The 16135-nt window shown below is 42.8% G+C and overlaps 1 protein-coding gene across 1 annotated transcript in view; it reads right to left on the bottom strand.

Annotated features, from left to right (window-relative positions):
• ADCY3 (adenylate cyclase 3) overlaps window positions 1-15925 on the bottom strand; it is a 118795-nt gene extending 102870 nt beyond the window's left edge. Inside the window, exons 1-2 of the mRNA XM_060250182.1 lie at window positions 15778-15925; window positions 14320-15207 (exon numbers count right to left, since the gene is read on the bottom strand). Of these exons, the coding sequence (XP_060106165.1) occupies window positions 14320-14994 (675 nt within the window). The 5' untranslated portion in view covers window positions 14995-15207; window positions 15778-15925. The remainder of the gene's footprint in view (window positions 1-14319; window positions 15208-15777) is intronic.
• Between the last annotated feature and the right edge of the window lie 210 nt (window positions 15926-16135).

The following is a 16135-nucleotide window of genomic DNA, read 5'->3' as shown; positions in this document are numbered from 1 at the left end:
ATAGAGTTGTATCATGAGTCCTAGAGCATCCCTAGTGCAACGTCCCTGGCATGATGACATCACTTCCGGGTGGCGGAGGGGCTTGGCAACCCTAGTGAAGCCACAGTGAGGCTCAGCTACACTTCCAGTGACTGCAAGATCAGTCATACTTTACTCAACTTTTGCTGTTTCCTCTAACCTAAAATTCCTAGAACAAGTCCATACAAACTTTGCCACAGAAAAGAAAAATCCAGGTTCTAAGCAACACTTAATCTTACTTCCATCGTAAGTATTTGACTATTATTAAAGAGCTGGGGGGGTGGCAGGGTTCAGTGCCCTGATTAGCTCTTGGTCCTTTCCCCTTAGTAATAGAATTATATGCAAATTACAGGCCTACAGGCAAAAATTTGGGAGGCTGCTTATTTGTTCATTTGTTTTTATTCAATTTCTAGCCCGCCTGCCCTGCACAGTAGGCTCAGGGTAGGTTACAGCACTCTTAAAAGATACAAAACTTAAACTATAATACAGTTAGGGTTTGTAGAATCTTTCGGGCTCAAGTGCCGTGTTCTACTGGAGAAAGTTTTCCTTCCAGACGTTTCGTTCTCAGCTGCGGAGAACATCCTCAGTGGCGTTGCAGCCGGAGCAGGCGCTCTGACCTTTTTGGCTGCTGTGCACTGAGTGGGGCCAGGGCTGCTGGAGATCTGCTATTTCTAGGCTGGAGGGGGTGTGATGAAAGGGCAATTGGTTTGTGGATGTGCCCATTGTTTGGTGGGGCTTCCTGGAAGGGTAGTGATAAGGAAACTGGCTGTTGAATGTGACCATTGTTCTGTGTTAATTGCTGGGAGGGTTGGAAGGGGTGTGAAGATAAGGAAGATGGTTGTTGACTGTGCTGATTGTTCTGTGGAATGTGCTGGTTGTTCTGAGACTTTCTGCAATTTATAGTCTGTAGGGTGTTTTGCAGAGCTGGGTACCAAGATTGATGGATGGAAATGCCTTCTTCCTTTCTGTTAAAATTGTGCTGGTGTTTGTAAATCTCAATAGCTTCTCTGTTCAGACGGGTATGATAATGTGAGACCGTAGAAAGGACTTCAGTTCTTTCAAAGTGGATGACGTGGTCTCCTTCTTGAAGTGCATGTTCAGCTACAGCTGATTTTTCTGGCTGAAACAAGCGACAGTGTCTCTTGTGTTTGGTGAGACGGGTGTTGATACTGCGTTGGGTAGTGCCAATGTAGACTGCACCACAGGAGCAGGGTATTTTGTAGACTCCAGGGGTTGAAAGTGGATCTCTCATATCTTTGGCCGAGCGCAGCATGTGGCGGATCTGTTGTGTGGGCTTGAAGACTGTGTCAACATTGTGGCGTTTGAGAATTTTGCCAATGCGGTCGGTGACAGATTTTATGTAGGGCAGGAAGGCTGTACCCACATTTGTGTGTGGCTCGGGATTTGGTGTAGATGGTCTCCTGGGATGGAGGGCTCTTCTAATTTCTTGTTGGGAGTATCCATTGGCCTGCAGTGACTGTTTGAGGTGGTGTAGTTCCTGTTGGAGTTGGCTTGGTTCACAGATGCGTGATGCACGGTGAATGAGGGTTTTTACAACTGTACGTTTTTGGCGAGGATGATGATTAACACAGAACAATGGTCACATTCAACAGCCAGTTTCCTTATTACTACCCTTCCAGGAAGCCCCACCAAACAATGGGCACATCCACAAACCAATTGCCCTTTCATCACACCTCCTCCAGCCTAGAAATAGCAGATCTCCAGCAGCCCTGGCCCCACTCAATGCACAGCAGCCAAGAAGGTCAGAGCGCCTGCTCCGGCTGCAACGCCACTGAGGATGTTCTCCGCAGCTGAGAACGAAACGTCTGGAAGGAAAACTTTCTCCAGTAGAACACGGCACTTGAGCCCGAAAGATTCTACAAACCCTAATGATGTTACCAGCCGTGAAAACCTGAAATCTATAATACAGTTCTTAAAATCTATTCAATTACTATACAATACTAATACATATCTTAAAATCAATACATTAAAATCAAGAAGCAACCTTTGGCATTTATTTTACCTACTTAGATACTGCAACCCCGATTTTTCCCTAAAGTGGCTTACAACATTGTTCTCCCTTCCTCTCAATTCTATGATGTAGGTTAGACTGAGATACTGGTGCAAGGTCAACCAATAAGCTTCCATGGCAGAGGTGGAATCCAAAACTGGGTCTCCCAGATCCTAATCCAACACTCTAATAGAGTGCAAGTGCAGTGTAGTGGTTAGAATACAAGAGAGATCCAGATTTAAATTCCCACTCTGCCATGGATGCTTGTGCTGGGTGATCTTGGACCAATCACACGCACTCAGCGTGCCCTACCTCACATAGGGTTGTCATCTTCCTGGTGGAGCCTAAAGATCTCCTGGAATTGCAACTGATCTCCAGACTACAGAGATCAGCCTCCCTGGAGAAAGCAATTGCATTAGTAGTATCTGTGGTATCACACCCTGCTGAAGTTACTCCCTTTCTCAAATCCTGCCTTTCAAAGTACAATCTCAAAATCTCTGGAAAGTCCCACCCCAGAGTTGGCAACCATACATCATTACACCTAAGTAAACCACCACCATTGTCAAAAATTTTAGTGCAGTATAACAGAGATGAGCGGGATAAGATTTATGAAGGTTGAAGAATTAATTCTTTCTTAGCACAAGAACGCACACAGAATTTTTAATTTAAAAGAGGTTTTGAGCACAAAGTGTATATAGGTGGTTCACTAGTAGGAGAACTGGAAGAGACTTTGCTTCCCAACATATTGTTGGATATGGTAACTCTGCATGCACGAGGATCTGGGAGGGAAAGGGTTATGAGCATTCTCTCACTCAGGTACCCCTCTCCCTCTCATCAGTTAGATGTTGAGCCTCTTTGGCCACTGCTTGTCTTCTGGGTTTCATTTTATATAAGACCTCTCTTCTCTCTCTTACATAGGCTTGGAGTTGTAGCAAGTTAACCTTTTTGAAGTTAATCTGTTCACAGTAAGTTAAATATCCCTACATGAATATGTCATGTAAAATGTGCTTCTGTTTGCATAGGTAACCTTTCTCTTGTTACCATTGGAGTCAGATTATCTTTGTAATTGGTTTTAACACCATTTTCCCCTTAACCAGGAAACATGGAGGATCGAGGATACTATGTAAAGCTTCTGAGCTTCTAAAGCAATTCATTTTTCACATTTAACCCAAGACATATATGCTTTTTTTGGAGGAGGGTCCCCACTGTCACTTCTGGCCAAATAAATATTACAGGATTTTAAAATCATACTATCTCCCCACAGCAAACTAACTTCCCATTAAAACATTTCCTGTCTCCAACCTAATCAAATCCCCTTCCTCCAAGGATTTCAGACTTCCTTCTCAACGTTTTGGAGATCTACTATGCAGCTTTTTATCATTGGCTTTTTAGAATATAATACATGTGCACAGGGGCAAGAGTGTGTGCGCGCACACATACACACACACAAAGCCCTGAAGACTGAACAGGAGCACGCGCTCCATCTGTCACAAAACACTAGCCATCCAGAAATAGCAACGTGATAAACACACACTCCATGCTTGCTTGGTGACACTCTCAAATCTCAAGTGTTAACATTCACAGCTGTGATACAAACAATCTTATGAGAAAAAGCTTTAAAAGGCAAAATACAGTCTCACAGAGAGGAAATGCAACCAACACCCAGCAAGGATGGAAGGTAAAAAGGCAAGCTCCATGCTAAATACAAAGAGGACTGATTTTATAATGTGCATAAATTAAATCTAATCTACTTGCTTTCATACAAATATCCATATATAAGCACTTTGCAAAGTCGCACCTATAAAAGCAATGAGATTTTATTTTTACAGGCAAATACAAACCATCTTAAAAGTGGTATCATACAAATCAAACAGACCCTCCCCCCCTCCAGCCTTTAAAATATCAACTTGATCTGTGGAGGCAAGAAGACAAGAGACTTAGAAATCTTGATTTCTGGCAGCAAAAGCAGGATTCTTTTTAACTGTTACACTCTTGAGAAGTATTTTCCCCCCCCTTGTTTTTGTTTAGTTCTGCATTTCTTCTTATGATTATCTATAAATTTGTAACATTATATTTTTGTTTTAAATCAAACTTATTGTGGTTTTTATCCCACCTTCCTCCTAGGATTTCAGGACAGCACAAATGGTTCTCCCTACCTCCATTTCACATCGGCTCTATGAGGCTGAAATCACCAAGTACTGGAACTTCACCATCTGTTAGACTGTATTAATCTGATCCATCCTTGCCCATAATATCTGCCACACTTCTAATCTGCCCTTCCTCCAATGAGCCCAATTTTCATGACCAAGAAAGGATTTGAACCTAGGTTTCCCTTTTCTCACTCTTGACACATACTGTCTCTTTAACCCAATGAGAACTAGTGATACAATAATAGGCATATCAGTTCAAAAGCTGGCTGCAGAAATCCACTTAACTACTAAAAAAGTAAAGTAGTCCCCTGTGCAAGCACCAGTTGTTTCCAACTCTGGGGTGGCATCGCATCACGTTTTCACAGCAGTCTTTTTACAGGGTGGTTTGCCATTGCCTTCCCCAGTCATGTACACTTTACCCCCAGCAAGCTGGGTACTCGTTTTACTGACCTCGGAAGGATGGAAAGCTGAGTCAACCTTGAACCAGCTACCTGAACCCAGCTTCCACTGGGATTGAACTCAGATCGTGAGCAGAGCTTGGACTGCAATACTGCAGCTTACTACTCTGCACCACGGGGCTCTCAACTTAATCATTAGGAGATAATTTACACATCAAAACTTCCAAATTTAACTGTAAAAGTCTATTTAGTCTACTGAAAATGGCAAGATGTCTTCCTTGGTAACCATTTCACAACATAGAAGACTTCAATTCCTCATCTGTAGTATTTGTCCTTAAAAGACCAAGTGTACCATATTCATCCATAACAGAAGTTTTTGTACTGTTGCGTTTATTTAAAATGTACTTTGCCGTTGCTAGCGGTTTTGTTTTTATTTTAATATTTGGGATTTTAACTTGTAAACAGATTCAGGAGTTGGTTAAACGTGGAATGTGAACTAAGAATATTTTTAGTAACAGTAGCCAAAGCCTTGCTCATGGACTTCCCAAAGACCAATAGTAGAAAGAGGATGCTGTACTTTGGGGAGGGAACACGGCTCAGAGGCAGAGCATCTGCTTGGCATGCAGGAGGTCCCCTAAGTGCAATCTCTGGCAGTTTTAAAGTATGAGGTAGCAAGTAATGTGAAAGACCTGCAAACCTGGAAAACCGCTGCCAGCTTACGTAGACAATATTGAACCTGATGAACCACATGTTTCACTCAGTTTAAGGCAGCTTCATATGTGCCCATGGGACTATAGGGACCCACCCTGGTTCAATCCAACAGCACCCTGCACTTGGGAACCACCTCAAGTCCCTGAAATAACTACTATTTACTGCATACCAAAGACTGCATGGGAAGGCCCCTTTGAAGCTGAATGCCAACTCATCAGCTGCCCTTGACTGCTTCTATGTGGCTACATTTATCTGTGCAGTGCTCATTTCAAATGCAAAGGCCTTCACTGTGACAGTGGAGCATCCACATGGCACATTCCTCAACACTTTTTTTTTTTTTTGCTTCGTCCCTGCTTCGTGCCAACCTCAAGGTGAGGCCTAGAGGTCCACCAGAATTACATCTGATTTCCAAACTAGAGAGATCAGGTTCCCTGGAGAAAATGGCTGCCTTGGAAGCTAGACTCCATAGCATTACATCCTGCTGAGGTCCCAACCTTCCCCAAGCCCTGCCCCTTCCTGGGTTCCACCAACCCACCCACCCCCTCAATATTCAGGAATGTCTCAATCTAAAGGTGGCAACCTCACCCCAAAGCCACCCATTTCCTCTTCCCTTTGCACCACCAGAAGGCTTGAGGGCAGAGAGGTTCAATTGGCAACTGATAGATTACTATAACATTTCAATGGTCTTATTACCGTGATCTACTAATTCCCAGTGTTCATTATTTTTTTTGTAAGTACATACCTAAACCTTTTTAATTGCAGAGATATAGGCTTCAGTCTCTGGGCACGGAACATACACAACAAGATCATTTAACAAATTGATTTGATATGCTGCCTTAGAACATCTGTCATGGTATTTAAAATGTGGGCATTCTCTTTTATGCAGAAGCCAAGGGGTAAAAGCAGAGGTTAAAACTGAGTAGGGATTGTTATTCCTCTAGAGTGCAAGAGTTAGATTTTGTATATGCAGCAGCAGAGGAACAGATGAAGAAAGAAAGGTCATTTGCTTGTGCTAACCTATGTATGTAATTGAAAAATTGCCCGCAGGCTGGTGTTGAGGCAAAGACTTTGCTTATGCATATTTGCCTGGAAGGAAACCCTGTTGGGATCTATGGGACTTATTGTGAAAGCATACATAGCATTTAGAGAAAAATGAAGATGGAAGGCAAAAGCGCAGAACAAAAGACAACTACAAAAGACATGGAATCCTACAATAGAAAGCACCCAAATGCAATTTTGCACAGTCCTGGCTCAGCATTGTCAATCCATTTGCTCCATCCTTTATTTAGAATGCTTGCTGTCTAAAGTGTCTTCAAACATTTACTGAAGCAGAGGTCTCCAATGTGGAGTCCATGGGCACAATGGCACCTTTCGTGGCACCCACTAAGTGTTTTTAGAAAGTGGGAGGGACCAGGTGAGGCTTTTGTCCAGAAGGCTTCTGAAGATCTGATTGGCTAAGCAGATTTTTTTTAAAAAAAAAAACACCATTGTTTTGAGCAGTAGTTGCTACCACAGCACAGCATTTCTCCATTTTATCCTCACAACTAGTGAACTTCCATGACAGAGTGGGGATTTGAACCTGAATCTCCCGCAACCTGCCAAGACACTCTATCCTCTACACCAGGGGTTCCCAAGGTGCCATCATGGGGACCATGACCCACCAACATCTTTCTTGGTGGCCACCAAGTATTATTAGACAGTGGGTGGGCCAGGTGGGACTCTTGCCCAGGAGGTCTTCTGACTGGTCACTAAAGATACAATAAGCTATTAGACTGCCTTTGGTGCCTATTTTGCAACTATTTTTCAGTCTCCAGGAAGAGCCTGGAGATCTCCCACTTTTACAACTGATCTCCCGCTGGCAGGAATCAGCTCCCCTGGAGAAAATGGCTGCTTTGAAGGGTGGACTCTATGGCATTGGACCATGCAGAGGCCCCTTCCCTCCCCAAACCCCTCCTCCCAGATCCACGCCTAGTCTCCAGGTATTTTCCAACACAGACCTGGCAACCCTAGATGGTTTTCTACCCCAGTCCTTCCACTTCATAGAGCAAAGTCTGAAGCTTTCCTGCCACCTAATAACTTCAGTGGCTCCAGAGAGGCATAAATTACTAGGGGAAGGCATCATAGGCTGAAGAAAGGCCAGCTCTACAATACTGCAATTCAAAGCAGAGTTACACTCCACTAAATCTGTCTAAATCAAAAATATACTATAGGGCGAGGGTGTCGAACTCGTTTGTTATGAGGGCCAGATCTAACATAAAAGAGACCTTTTTGGGCCGAGCCATGTCGGCCGGGTCATGTGTGTACCTATTTAAGATTAGGTAGCAGAGATACAAATGTTATAAAGAACACAAATACAAATACATATTTTTTAAAAACTTAAAACATGCTTAAAATGTTAGCACTCATTGGTCTTAAAGATGCTTTCTTTGTATTTCTCCCATGGGATCCAGGGAACTGGGCAAAGGAAGCTTTGGCTCTTTCCTTCCTTCCCCAAGGGATTGGGGGGGGGGCCTCAGCCTATAGAAGGAAGAGAGGTTTGGCTCAGTAGCTCCACTGTGCAACTGGGAGAGCTTGGCAAAGCAAGCTATTCCTCCCCCCTTCTTCCCAAGGGAGGAGCCTCAGCCAATGGAGAAAACAGAGGTTTTTCTCTGTAGGTCCTGTGCAATTGAGCAAGCCTTGAAACGTAAGCCTTTATGCAGAAGGAAGCAATATATAGGGAGAAGGAAGCCGATGACAGCCAATTGCTCAGGGGCCTGATAGGAGCCCTCCGGGGGCCTGATTCAGCCCCCGAATTGCATGTTTGACACCCCTGTTATAGGGTGTTACCAAAGCCAATGGTAATTAATAACCCTTATTATTTGTCTCAAATCAATTTCACTTTTCAGTGTAGTTGCAAGGTGTTATACATTAAACCCCTATTAATCAATTTAGGGTAGAACTATATGTAGCAGCAGACTATGGCAAATTCGTGCCTTTATATTACTTAAAATTTTCTAACCAGTCTTTCAGAGTAAACTTCCAATGGTGGCTAACAACAGAAAATGAAGCAACTATTTAAAACCATCAGTGAAAACATAAAACCAACACACAAAAAGATAAAAATAAGAGAAAAAAATAGCATAGCAGTTAGCATGTCAGAACAGGGCCTTGTTCCCAGAATCCTACTCTGCCATAATACTTGTAAGGGATTCTTGGGCCAGCTGCTCACCTTCAGTCTTAAATACCTCACAGGATTTTTGCGGGGTTAATATGGAGAAGGGATGATGTAGAAATGCTGCTGACAGTCACTCCACTCTTCCACCTTTGAATAGAATCCAACAGGGCTTTCTTTCGATCTGGCTCCAAGAAGACAGACTCAAGTGTCATGCTGCGTTTGAGCATGACATAGTGTAGAAATACAGTTGCAAACTCTGTGCTGGGAAATTCCTGGATGTTTAAGGGTACAGCCTAGGGAGGGCCAACTTCTTTAGGTGTGTGAATGGAGACAGCCTCTCTGGGACTATGTGCCCTGGAAATCCTCACTCCCCAGCAGCTTCCATCAACAGTCATTTCACCTGGTGCATCAGAATGGGAGAGTAAGCGACTGCTTGCCTGGGGCCACATGCCATCAGCCCCCCCTCCCAGAACTCTCTCTGGCAAAACATAGGGTTGCCAGCCTCCAGGTGGGGCCTGGAGATCTCCTGTGTTTACAACTGATCTCCAGCTGGCAGTGATCAGCTCCCCTGAGGAAAACGAGTAGACTCTATGGCATTTGAAGGGTAGACTCTATGGCATTGTACCCTGCTGAAGCCCTTCCCCTCCCCAAACCCTGCCCTCTCCCAAATCCACCCCCAAAGTCTCCACGTATTTCCAACACAGACCTGGCAACCCTAGGCAGAAGTCACTCCAAATGGTCTAGAAGGAATGGTTCTGTAAGTTACGTAAGAGTTACCACCTGAATTTGCTTGCTTTCCCTGTTCCTTCTATGTTGAGTAAATTGTACTGTAGGTGTTGTTTTCAATCCTGAAGCTCCTTGAATGCAACAGCAGAAAGGACCTATATAAATGTATCAAATAAGAACACATTTTCACTTGGGCTGAGGATCCTCCACTGAAGATACAGTGGAAAGCAACCCAAGTTAATAAACTGTGAACCAAGAATAGCAAAAAATGTAAAAATAAAACATGTCCTAATATGCACAAGAAGATGGGTATTTTACAAGTTCCAAAACTGTTTTATCCAAGCACGGAAATTGGTATTAAGCACAGATAATGGTTTAAAGGTATCAAAGGCTAAACAGCTAAACAGGTCTGTCTGATTTATTAACTGAGTTGCTTATACTCTGCTTTCCTCCTTAAAGAGAAACCAAAGTGGCTTATAGCATTGTTTGCCTTCTCTCCAGTTTACCTTTACATTAGAACCTGTGAGGTAGATCAGGTGGAGAGCAAGTAACTGGCCCAAAGTCATCCAGCAAGCATCTGTGGCGGAGTAGGGTTTCCTGGGAGCTCCACATGAGCATAAGATATAAGTGAATTAGTGCCCTGGAAAATACAACTTTTACTTTATTTTTTTTTACCAAAACCAAACTTCTAACCTTCCCAGTTGCACTGACAGATCTCAAAGCTGCATCTGGTGAATTCTTAGAAATATAGTAAACAATACTTGGGAGCGACGGTATACAACAATACAATACGATATAATCAACCCGATACTGGCTTCTCAGGAACAAATCACTTCACACTCGTTGTGTAGTTCTGCCCACTCAGTCCCAGACGGAGACCCTGGGTTCTTTATTACTCCGTTTCACAATTTCTTCAGTGGTATAAGCTATAACAGAACAATATACATATTAAATTATGAATGACATGCTTATTAATACCTTTACACTTATTTATGAAATATCGATTTTTAATTTCCATTTTTAGGCTGACCAATCAATAAGTATTGATTTTGAATTATTTTCCAATTCTATAATAAATGTAATTGACATGTGTTTCTTTAAGGAATGGGATACAGTATAAGAATAGTAGTACATGGGATTATTTTAAGACGTAGAATTTAATGAGGCTTGATTCCAACTAAGAGGTTGTAGAAAATAATATTGGTAAGCATGGATTATAATTTTAAAAGATTTATACATTTATTATTAAATATACATTTATTATTAAAATGAGTTATACATTTATTATTAAAATGAGTTATTTCATAAAAATTTATGATTTTGTTATAGAACAAACAATAAATTGAAAGTCTATACATCAATTCAATGAGGCTTGTTTTCATATAGGGCAAGAGGTTATAAAAAATAATATTGGTAAACATGAATTAAAAAATTTAATTTAAAATTTTTATAAATTATTACATAAATTTATTTGTAAAATGAGATATTTAATGAAGATATATGATTTTATTATAGAATTGGAAAATAATTCAAAGTCAATAATCGTGTCCGAATACTTATTGATTGAAGGTCAGCCTAAAAATGGAAATTAAAAATTGATATTTCATAAATAAGTGTAAAGATATTAAGCATGTCATTCATAATTTAATATGTATATTGTTCTGTTATAGCTTATACCACTGAAGAAATTGTGAATTGTGAAACGGAGTAATAAAGAACCCAGGGTCTCCGTCTGGGACTGAGTGGGCAGAACTACATGAGAGTTAAGTGATTTGTTCCTGAGAAGACAGTGTCGGGTTGATTATATCATATTGGACTGAATTCTTAGAAATCACAGAGGGTGAGGGAGAGAATATATACATGCAACTTTGCAAATTCTATAGAAATTATAGAAATCAACTTTTCTTGATGCAAAACTTAGGTTATCCAGGAAAATAATTTATTGGGGGGGGGTGTTTGCAACATATACATACCCATCAACATACCAGGATCTTAATATAAAATAACCATTATTTTTGCAATAAAAGAATCTTTCATAATTCTTACACTCTGAAAAAAATGTGCTCAATTTTATCCAGATTCAACAGTACCTCATTCCAAATGTTTGGGTTTTGTTTCCTTACAAATGAGTTCCCATTATCAATGCTGTGCATATCCTACGCTTTCCAATACAATGAAAACTCTGCATCAGAGGAAAGCAAAGTCTGGTGCCAAAGAAATTGTGCATATTAAGCACATTTACACACACATTGCCTTAAAACTCAGTCTGGCCAAAGTTATTTTCTTTTAAGACCCACTGGTTTCAATGGAAGAGATTTGCCAGGCAATCCCAGATGGAGTTATACCTCTCTAAACTCACTGATGTCAATCATTGTAAACCAGGGTAATTCAATTTAGGATTGCACTGATAAGTACATACTGAACATCCCCCAGTGACAGCCTCTGCTTCCCCTATGCTGGAGGCTTAAACTTCCACAAAGTCAAGCCCACTTTATGCAACACATCGGTTGCATACTGAACATCCCCCAGTGACAGCCTCTGCTTCTTCTATGCTGGAGGCTTAAACTTCCACAAAGTCAAGCCCACTTTATGCAACACATCGGTTCTAAGCCTCTGATACAAAAATTATCTTCAGACTTGGTTAATCATGGCTACCTATTAGCGGTGAAGGACTGTGGGTAAAGGAACAAGCTACTACGAGAGAAAGAAAGAGCAAAATCTTATAGGGTAGTGTCTCCCAGCCTAAAAGCGAGCCATTGAAGCCTCTGAAAATGAGTCTCAGGTCAGCCCTCCTGCTCTTTCCATTGCTCTCTTCTGTGTTTTGGAAACCAAGACCTGACCCTGGAAACAGTATCTTCCATGTCATGCGCTTGCTGGTATTTTTTCTTCACTGCATACACATGTTGAGCAAATAAAACATGCCCTGATAGTTACTACTAGACTGAGTTTCTTAGAATCTTAGTGGGGGTTAGAGGGAGCATTGGAGAAGGAAAGGGTAATGACAGTCAAAGCCAAAAACGTAATCTCCATATGCAAAGGCTATGTATAATGAAATGCCATTTGCTTGGGTTTACAGTGGGAGCAGCCACACCCTTTGCGCAATGTTTGTTGGTTTCTCAAAACCATCTAGATAGCCAATGAAGAAAATGGGCTGCTAAACCAAATGGATACCAAGTTACCATACCAAAAAAGGTTGGAAATCCTTGTCTTAGGATAGCATATACCACTTGAAGTTCTGCTCCCAGCCACTCCTTCACTCAGCTTTGAAAAAATCCCTGTGAAAATGTATTTCCCCAGAATTACATTCATCTCATGTGTTGTTGCTGCTCTGCTTCACTTCTTAACAGGATATTCAGTTTATCTCTCGGCATCCTCTTACAATTATTTGCTTGTTCTATGTACATACGTGCACTTTTCCCTTTTAGCTTCAAACACATTTTTCTTTGGGCAAGGATGAAATTTAATTAACATTTTCTAATATGATTAAACTCAGATTCATTTTTCCTTGCACACACTTTGGGTTGGATTTGATTATTCTGTTCCATTAACCAAGGATTCTTGTGCCAGCAAAAGAGATCTGTTATCCACCGATGAAAGGCTCACTATGCTGGAGGAAGCTGAATGCAGCCATAGGATCCAATCCATTTGACATTTTTTAAAACCCTAAAACTGCAGCAGCCCTTTAATTCCAACAGACCAAAGTATGTTGGTTCGGAAAGAATATGAAAATTAATCCTGGTATGTCAGAGGGCTGCCTGCAAACATCTGGCCATTCCATCATACTGCCCAAAAGGGATACCATGCAACGTTGCAAATGATACTGTAGTCATAAATGTTAACGCCAGTTTAGAAGACCTACGGTCCACCTAGTCCAGCATCCTGTCTCACACATTGCCCAACCAGTTTCTCTGGAGGTCCAGCAACAGGGCACAGAAGGCAAGGCCTTCTTCTGATGTTGCATCCTTGCACTGTATCTTGTGCTCTGCTGCCTCTGAATGTGGAGGCTCCCTTTAGTCACCATGGCTAGTAGCCACTGTCAGACGTCTTCCCCATCAATCTGTCAATAACAACATGGTTCTACCCCACCTTTTTCTACAACACTTCAAGGGCTCCAGAGGGGAGGACACCTTGGAGATTCTACAACGTTTCCATGGGCTCCACCAAAAATCCTACCACTCTGTTCAGCGAACTCTGAAACCTTCTTCCCACTTAAGGAACCTGCCTCCTTACATGGCTTCGGTCATGAAAGCCAAACTTTACAGGACAGGATGACCAAGTACCCTCCACAGGTGCAACCTATTATCCAAGACAAGCTGTACAAAAATCAGCAAGCCCAGGGAGAAGAACGCCACCCTCCCAACACATGCAAGTGAATCCCTACTGTAGACCCAATCTAGGAGAATTATTACTGAAGGGGAAAACCCAGCCAATCCCTGAATGAGGATGTCCTCCTTGAATTGCTTACACTCTCATGGGATAAAGAAGAGAACATATGGTTTAAGGTTGTTTCAGTCCTCCATTCAGTGACCAAAATACCTAAAGGAGAGGCCGCAGCTCAGTGATACAGCATCTGCTTTGCATACAAAAGTTCATGTGTTCGACCCCCAGCATTTCCAGTTAAAAGGATCAGGTGGTGGTTGAAATGAGACTTTTGCCTGAGACCCTGGAGAACTGGTAGCAGTTTAGAGTTGCTAATACTGCTTTTGATAGACAAGCATGGCAGTTTCATGAGTTCATCTGAAAAGCCTTCCTCCAGTAAAGGAACTTTACAGGGGAGCCATAAGAAAGAGACATAAGCAGCACTGAGTCCTTTGCAACAGAACCTCATGCAAAATCAGGAAGGCTAGAAGCCTGTTCTTCTAAATGAGCTGAGGTTCCTGGGAATACAGTGCGCACAAGACTAACAAGAACCCCAAATTTTTGCCAGATTCCTGATGTGTCCATCTTTACCCATAAAGATGTATCTGTGTTCCGTGAACAACGAAAGGATGATCAATGATCATACACCTAGCCCTGTGTGACTTTGTCTCCAAAGCCAGTTTGTTTTCTCTAATAGTACAAGTTGCTTAAGCCAGCTTCCAAGGTCCATCTTCCCCTCCACTACCTCATAAGGCAATTTTTGCCAAAGTCAACAAGAGTCCTCATCCTTACCTGCCATAGCAAGTCCCTTCCATTGATGGAGTCCTGCTGCTGCTGTGCAATGGTGACCCCCAGCACCAAGGTGTGGATGCCACAGGAGATGGCCGAGATAAGGACGATGGGCGTGAGGCGCAAGGGGAGGGTGATGAAAAAGGAGAAGACAAAGAAGGCCTGCCAGCCAACCGTGTCGCTGGCCTCATGGAAGCGAGCAAAGCACAGGCCCAAGTAACAGAATATCTGGGCCACTATGAGTATCCACAGGATATAGGGCATGAACTTCCGGGTGACTCGGTCAGGTAGCAATTCGTACTTGCATAGGACAAAGAGGAGGATCTGGAGAGCCAGGCCCACTGAGGCTGCCAAGGTAGGTGGCAGTTTGTCTGGGGTGTACAATACAGTGCACATGATGATGACATAGCAGTCAAAAAGAGCAGCAAAGACCACCAAGACCAGCAAAGTTTCATGGCGCTGCCGCCGGAAGTAGGTCTGGTAGAGGTTTTCCAGAGACTCAGGGGCAAATGTGAGGCGCATAAAGCGTGGGAGACAGAGGCACGAGCCAGAGCTCCTCACTGTCACTTCATGGGTTCGGCCTACCCCATGTTCAGGGTCAGAGGGCAAGCTGACTGAGTAGTCTGCAGAATACTCCGCCGAGTGTTCCGGCTCAGAGAAGGCCCTATTCCAAGGCATCCTGCTTCTTTTCACCAACTGATCCTCAGAGAATTTGTGAAGAGGATCTGCCTATAGCCAAGAGTTACTTCAGTGAAGGCTCAGGTCCCATTAACACAAGGCCACAGGCAGGTCAAGGCATGGAGGCATCAGGAGTCTGTTTTTTTCTCTCCAGTTCCTTTCCTGAAACACTGGTATACATGACGTCCTCCTCAGTCAGGCACACACAAGTTCCTAATGGAGAGAGGAACATTTTGGTAGCATAGAATACAAGGCCTCAAGATACCCCACCTTTGGCCTAGTGCAGCATATGCTGAATCTCCCCAAACCGCTAGGCAGAACCCCTACTCATTTTTTCTGCTGCCCAGTTCACACTTCATTCAAGTTTTTACTGCTAAAAATTAAAACAGACCATTATCCTTAAAGAAAATATATTTGGTTTGGCACTAGAGAAACACTACTGAAAAATGAGAAAGTCAAAGTCTGGATGAGTTGAGGCTGTTACTCTCTTTCTCTCTCTCTCTGTATGCCTTTAAATCACAGAGCGCAGGAATACTCTGCTCTTGGGCAAACATGGGATTCATCCCTCCCCACTAGTTTGCAGCTCTCCTCCAGCTGTCATCAAGAATGGGTGAAATTTTCAGCACCCAGATAAAGTCAAAAAAGAAAGCTGAATAAATAGCCTGTCAGTTAGCACCCCTCCCCAACACATACCATCCCAGCTGCCTCCCTCAGTTTCCCCATTGATTCAGGTAACCCACTGTCCAACCTCTTTTCCCCTGAGGGTCAGGACACCACTCTTACCATCTCAATCCTGTGCCTAGGAGTGAGTTGAGTGGAATCTTTGGATCAGGCCTTGGTGAAATGAAAGCCAGCCAAGAGAATCAGCTTTTCCCCACAGAGAGAAGGAACAACAAAGGTGGGCGCAGGATCCACTCTGTATCTTCTAGCATCCTTTTTGTGGCTGTCCAGAGGAAGGGATGAAATTAAGGAGACAGGAAGGAGGGGGGGAGGAATCCTCAACAGTAAGACAGTCCAAACTAAAGGCACGTCCTTTCTAAAGGGAACAGTTGCCTTTCTCAGCAGTCAATCCACGCTAAACTTTGCTTCTTCACCATTCTCTTCTAATCCATCTTCCCCAGTCTTCTCAGAGCATCCGCAT

Source organism: Heteronotia binoei, chromosome 1 (assembly GCF_032191835.1).
Source record: "Heteronotia binoei isolate CCM8104 ecotype False Entrance Well chromosome 1, APGP_CSIRO_Hbin_v1, whole genome shotgun sequence".
Taxonomy (NCBI): domain Eukaryota; kingdom Metazoa; phylum Chordata; class Lepidosauria; order Squamata; family Gekkonidae; genus Heteronotia; species Heteronotia binoei.
The sequence above is the reverse complement of the archived record's forward strand: the minus strand, read 5'-3'. Positions and strand labels throughout refer to the sequence as shown.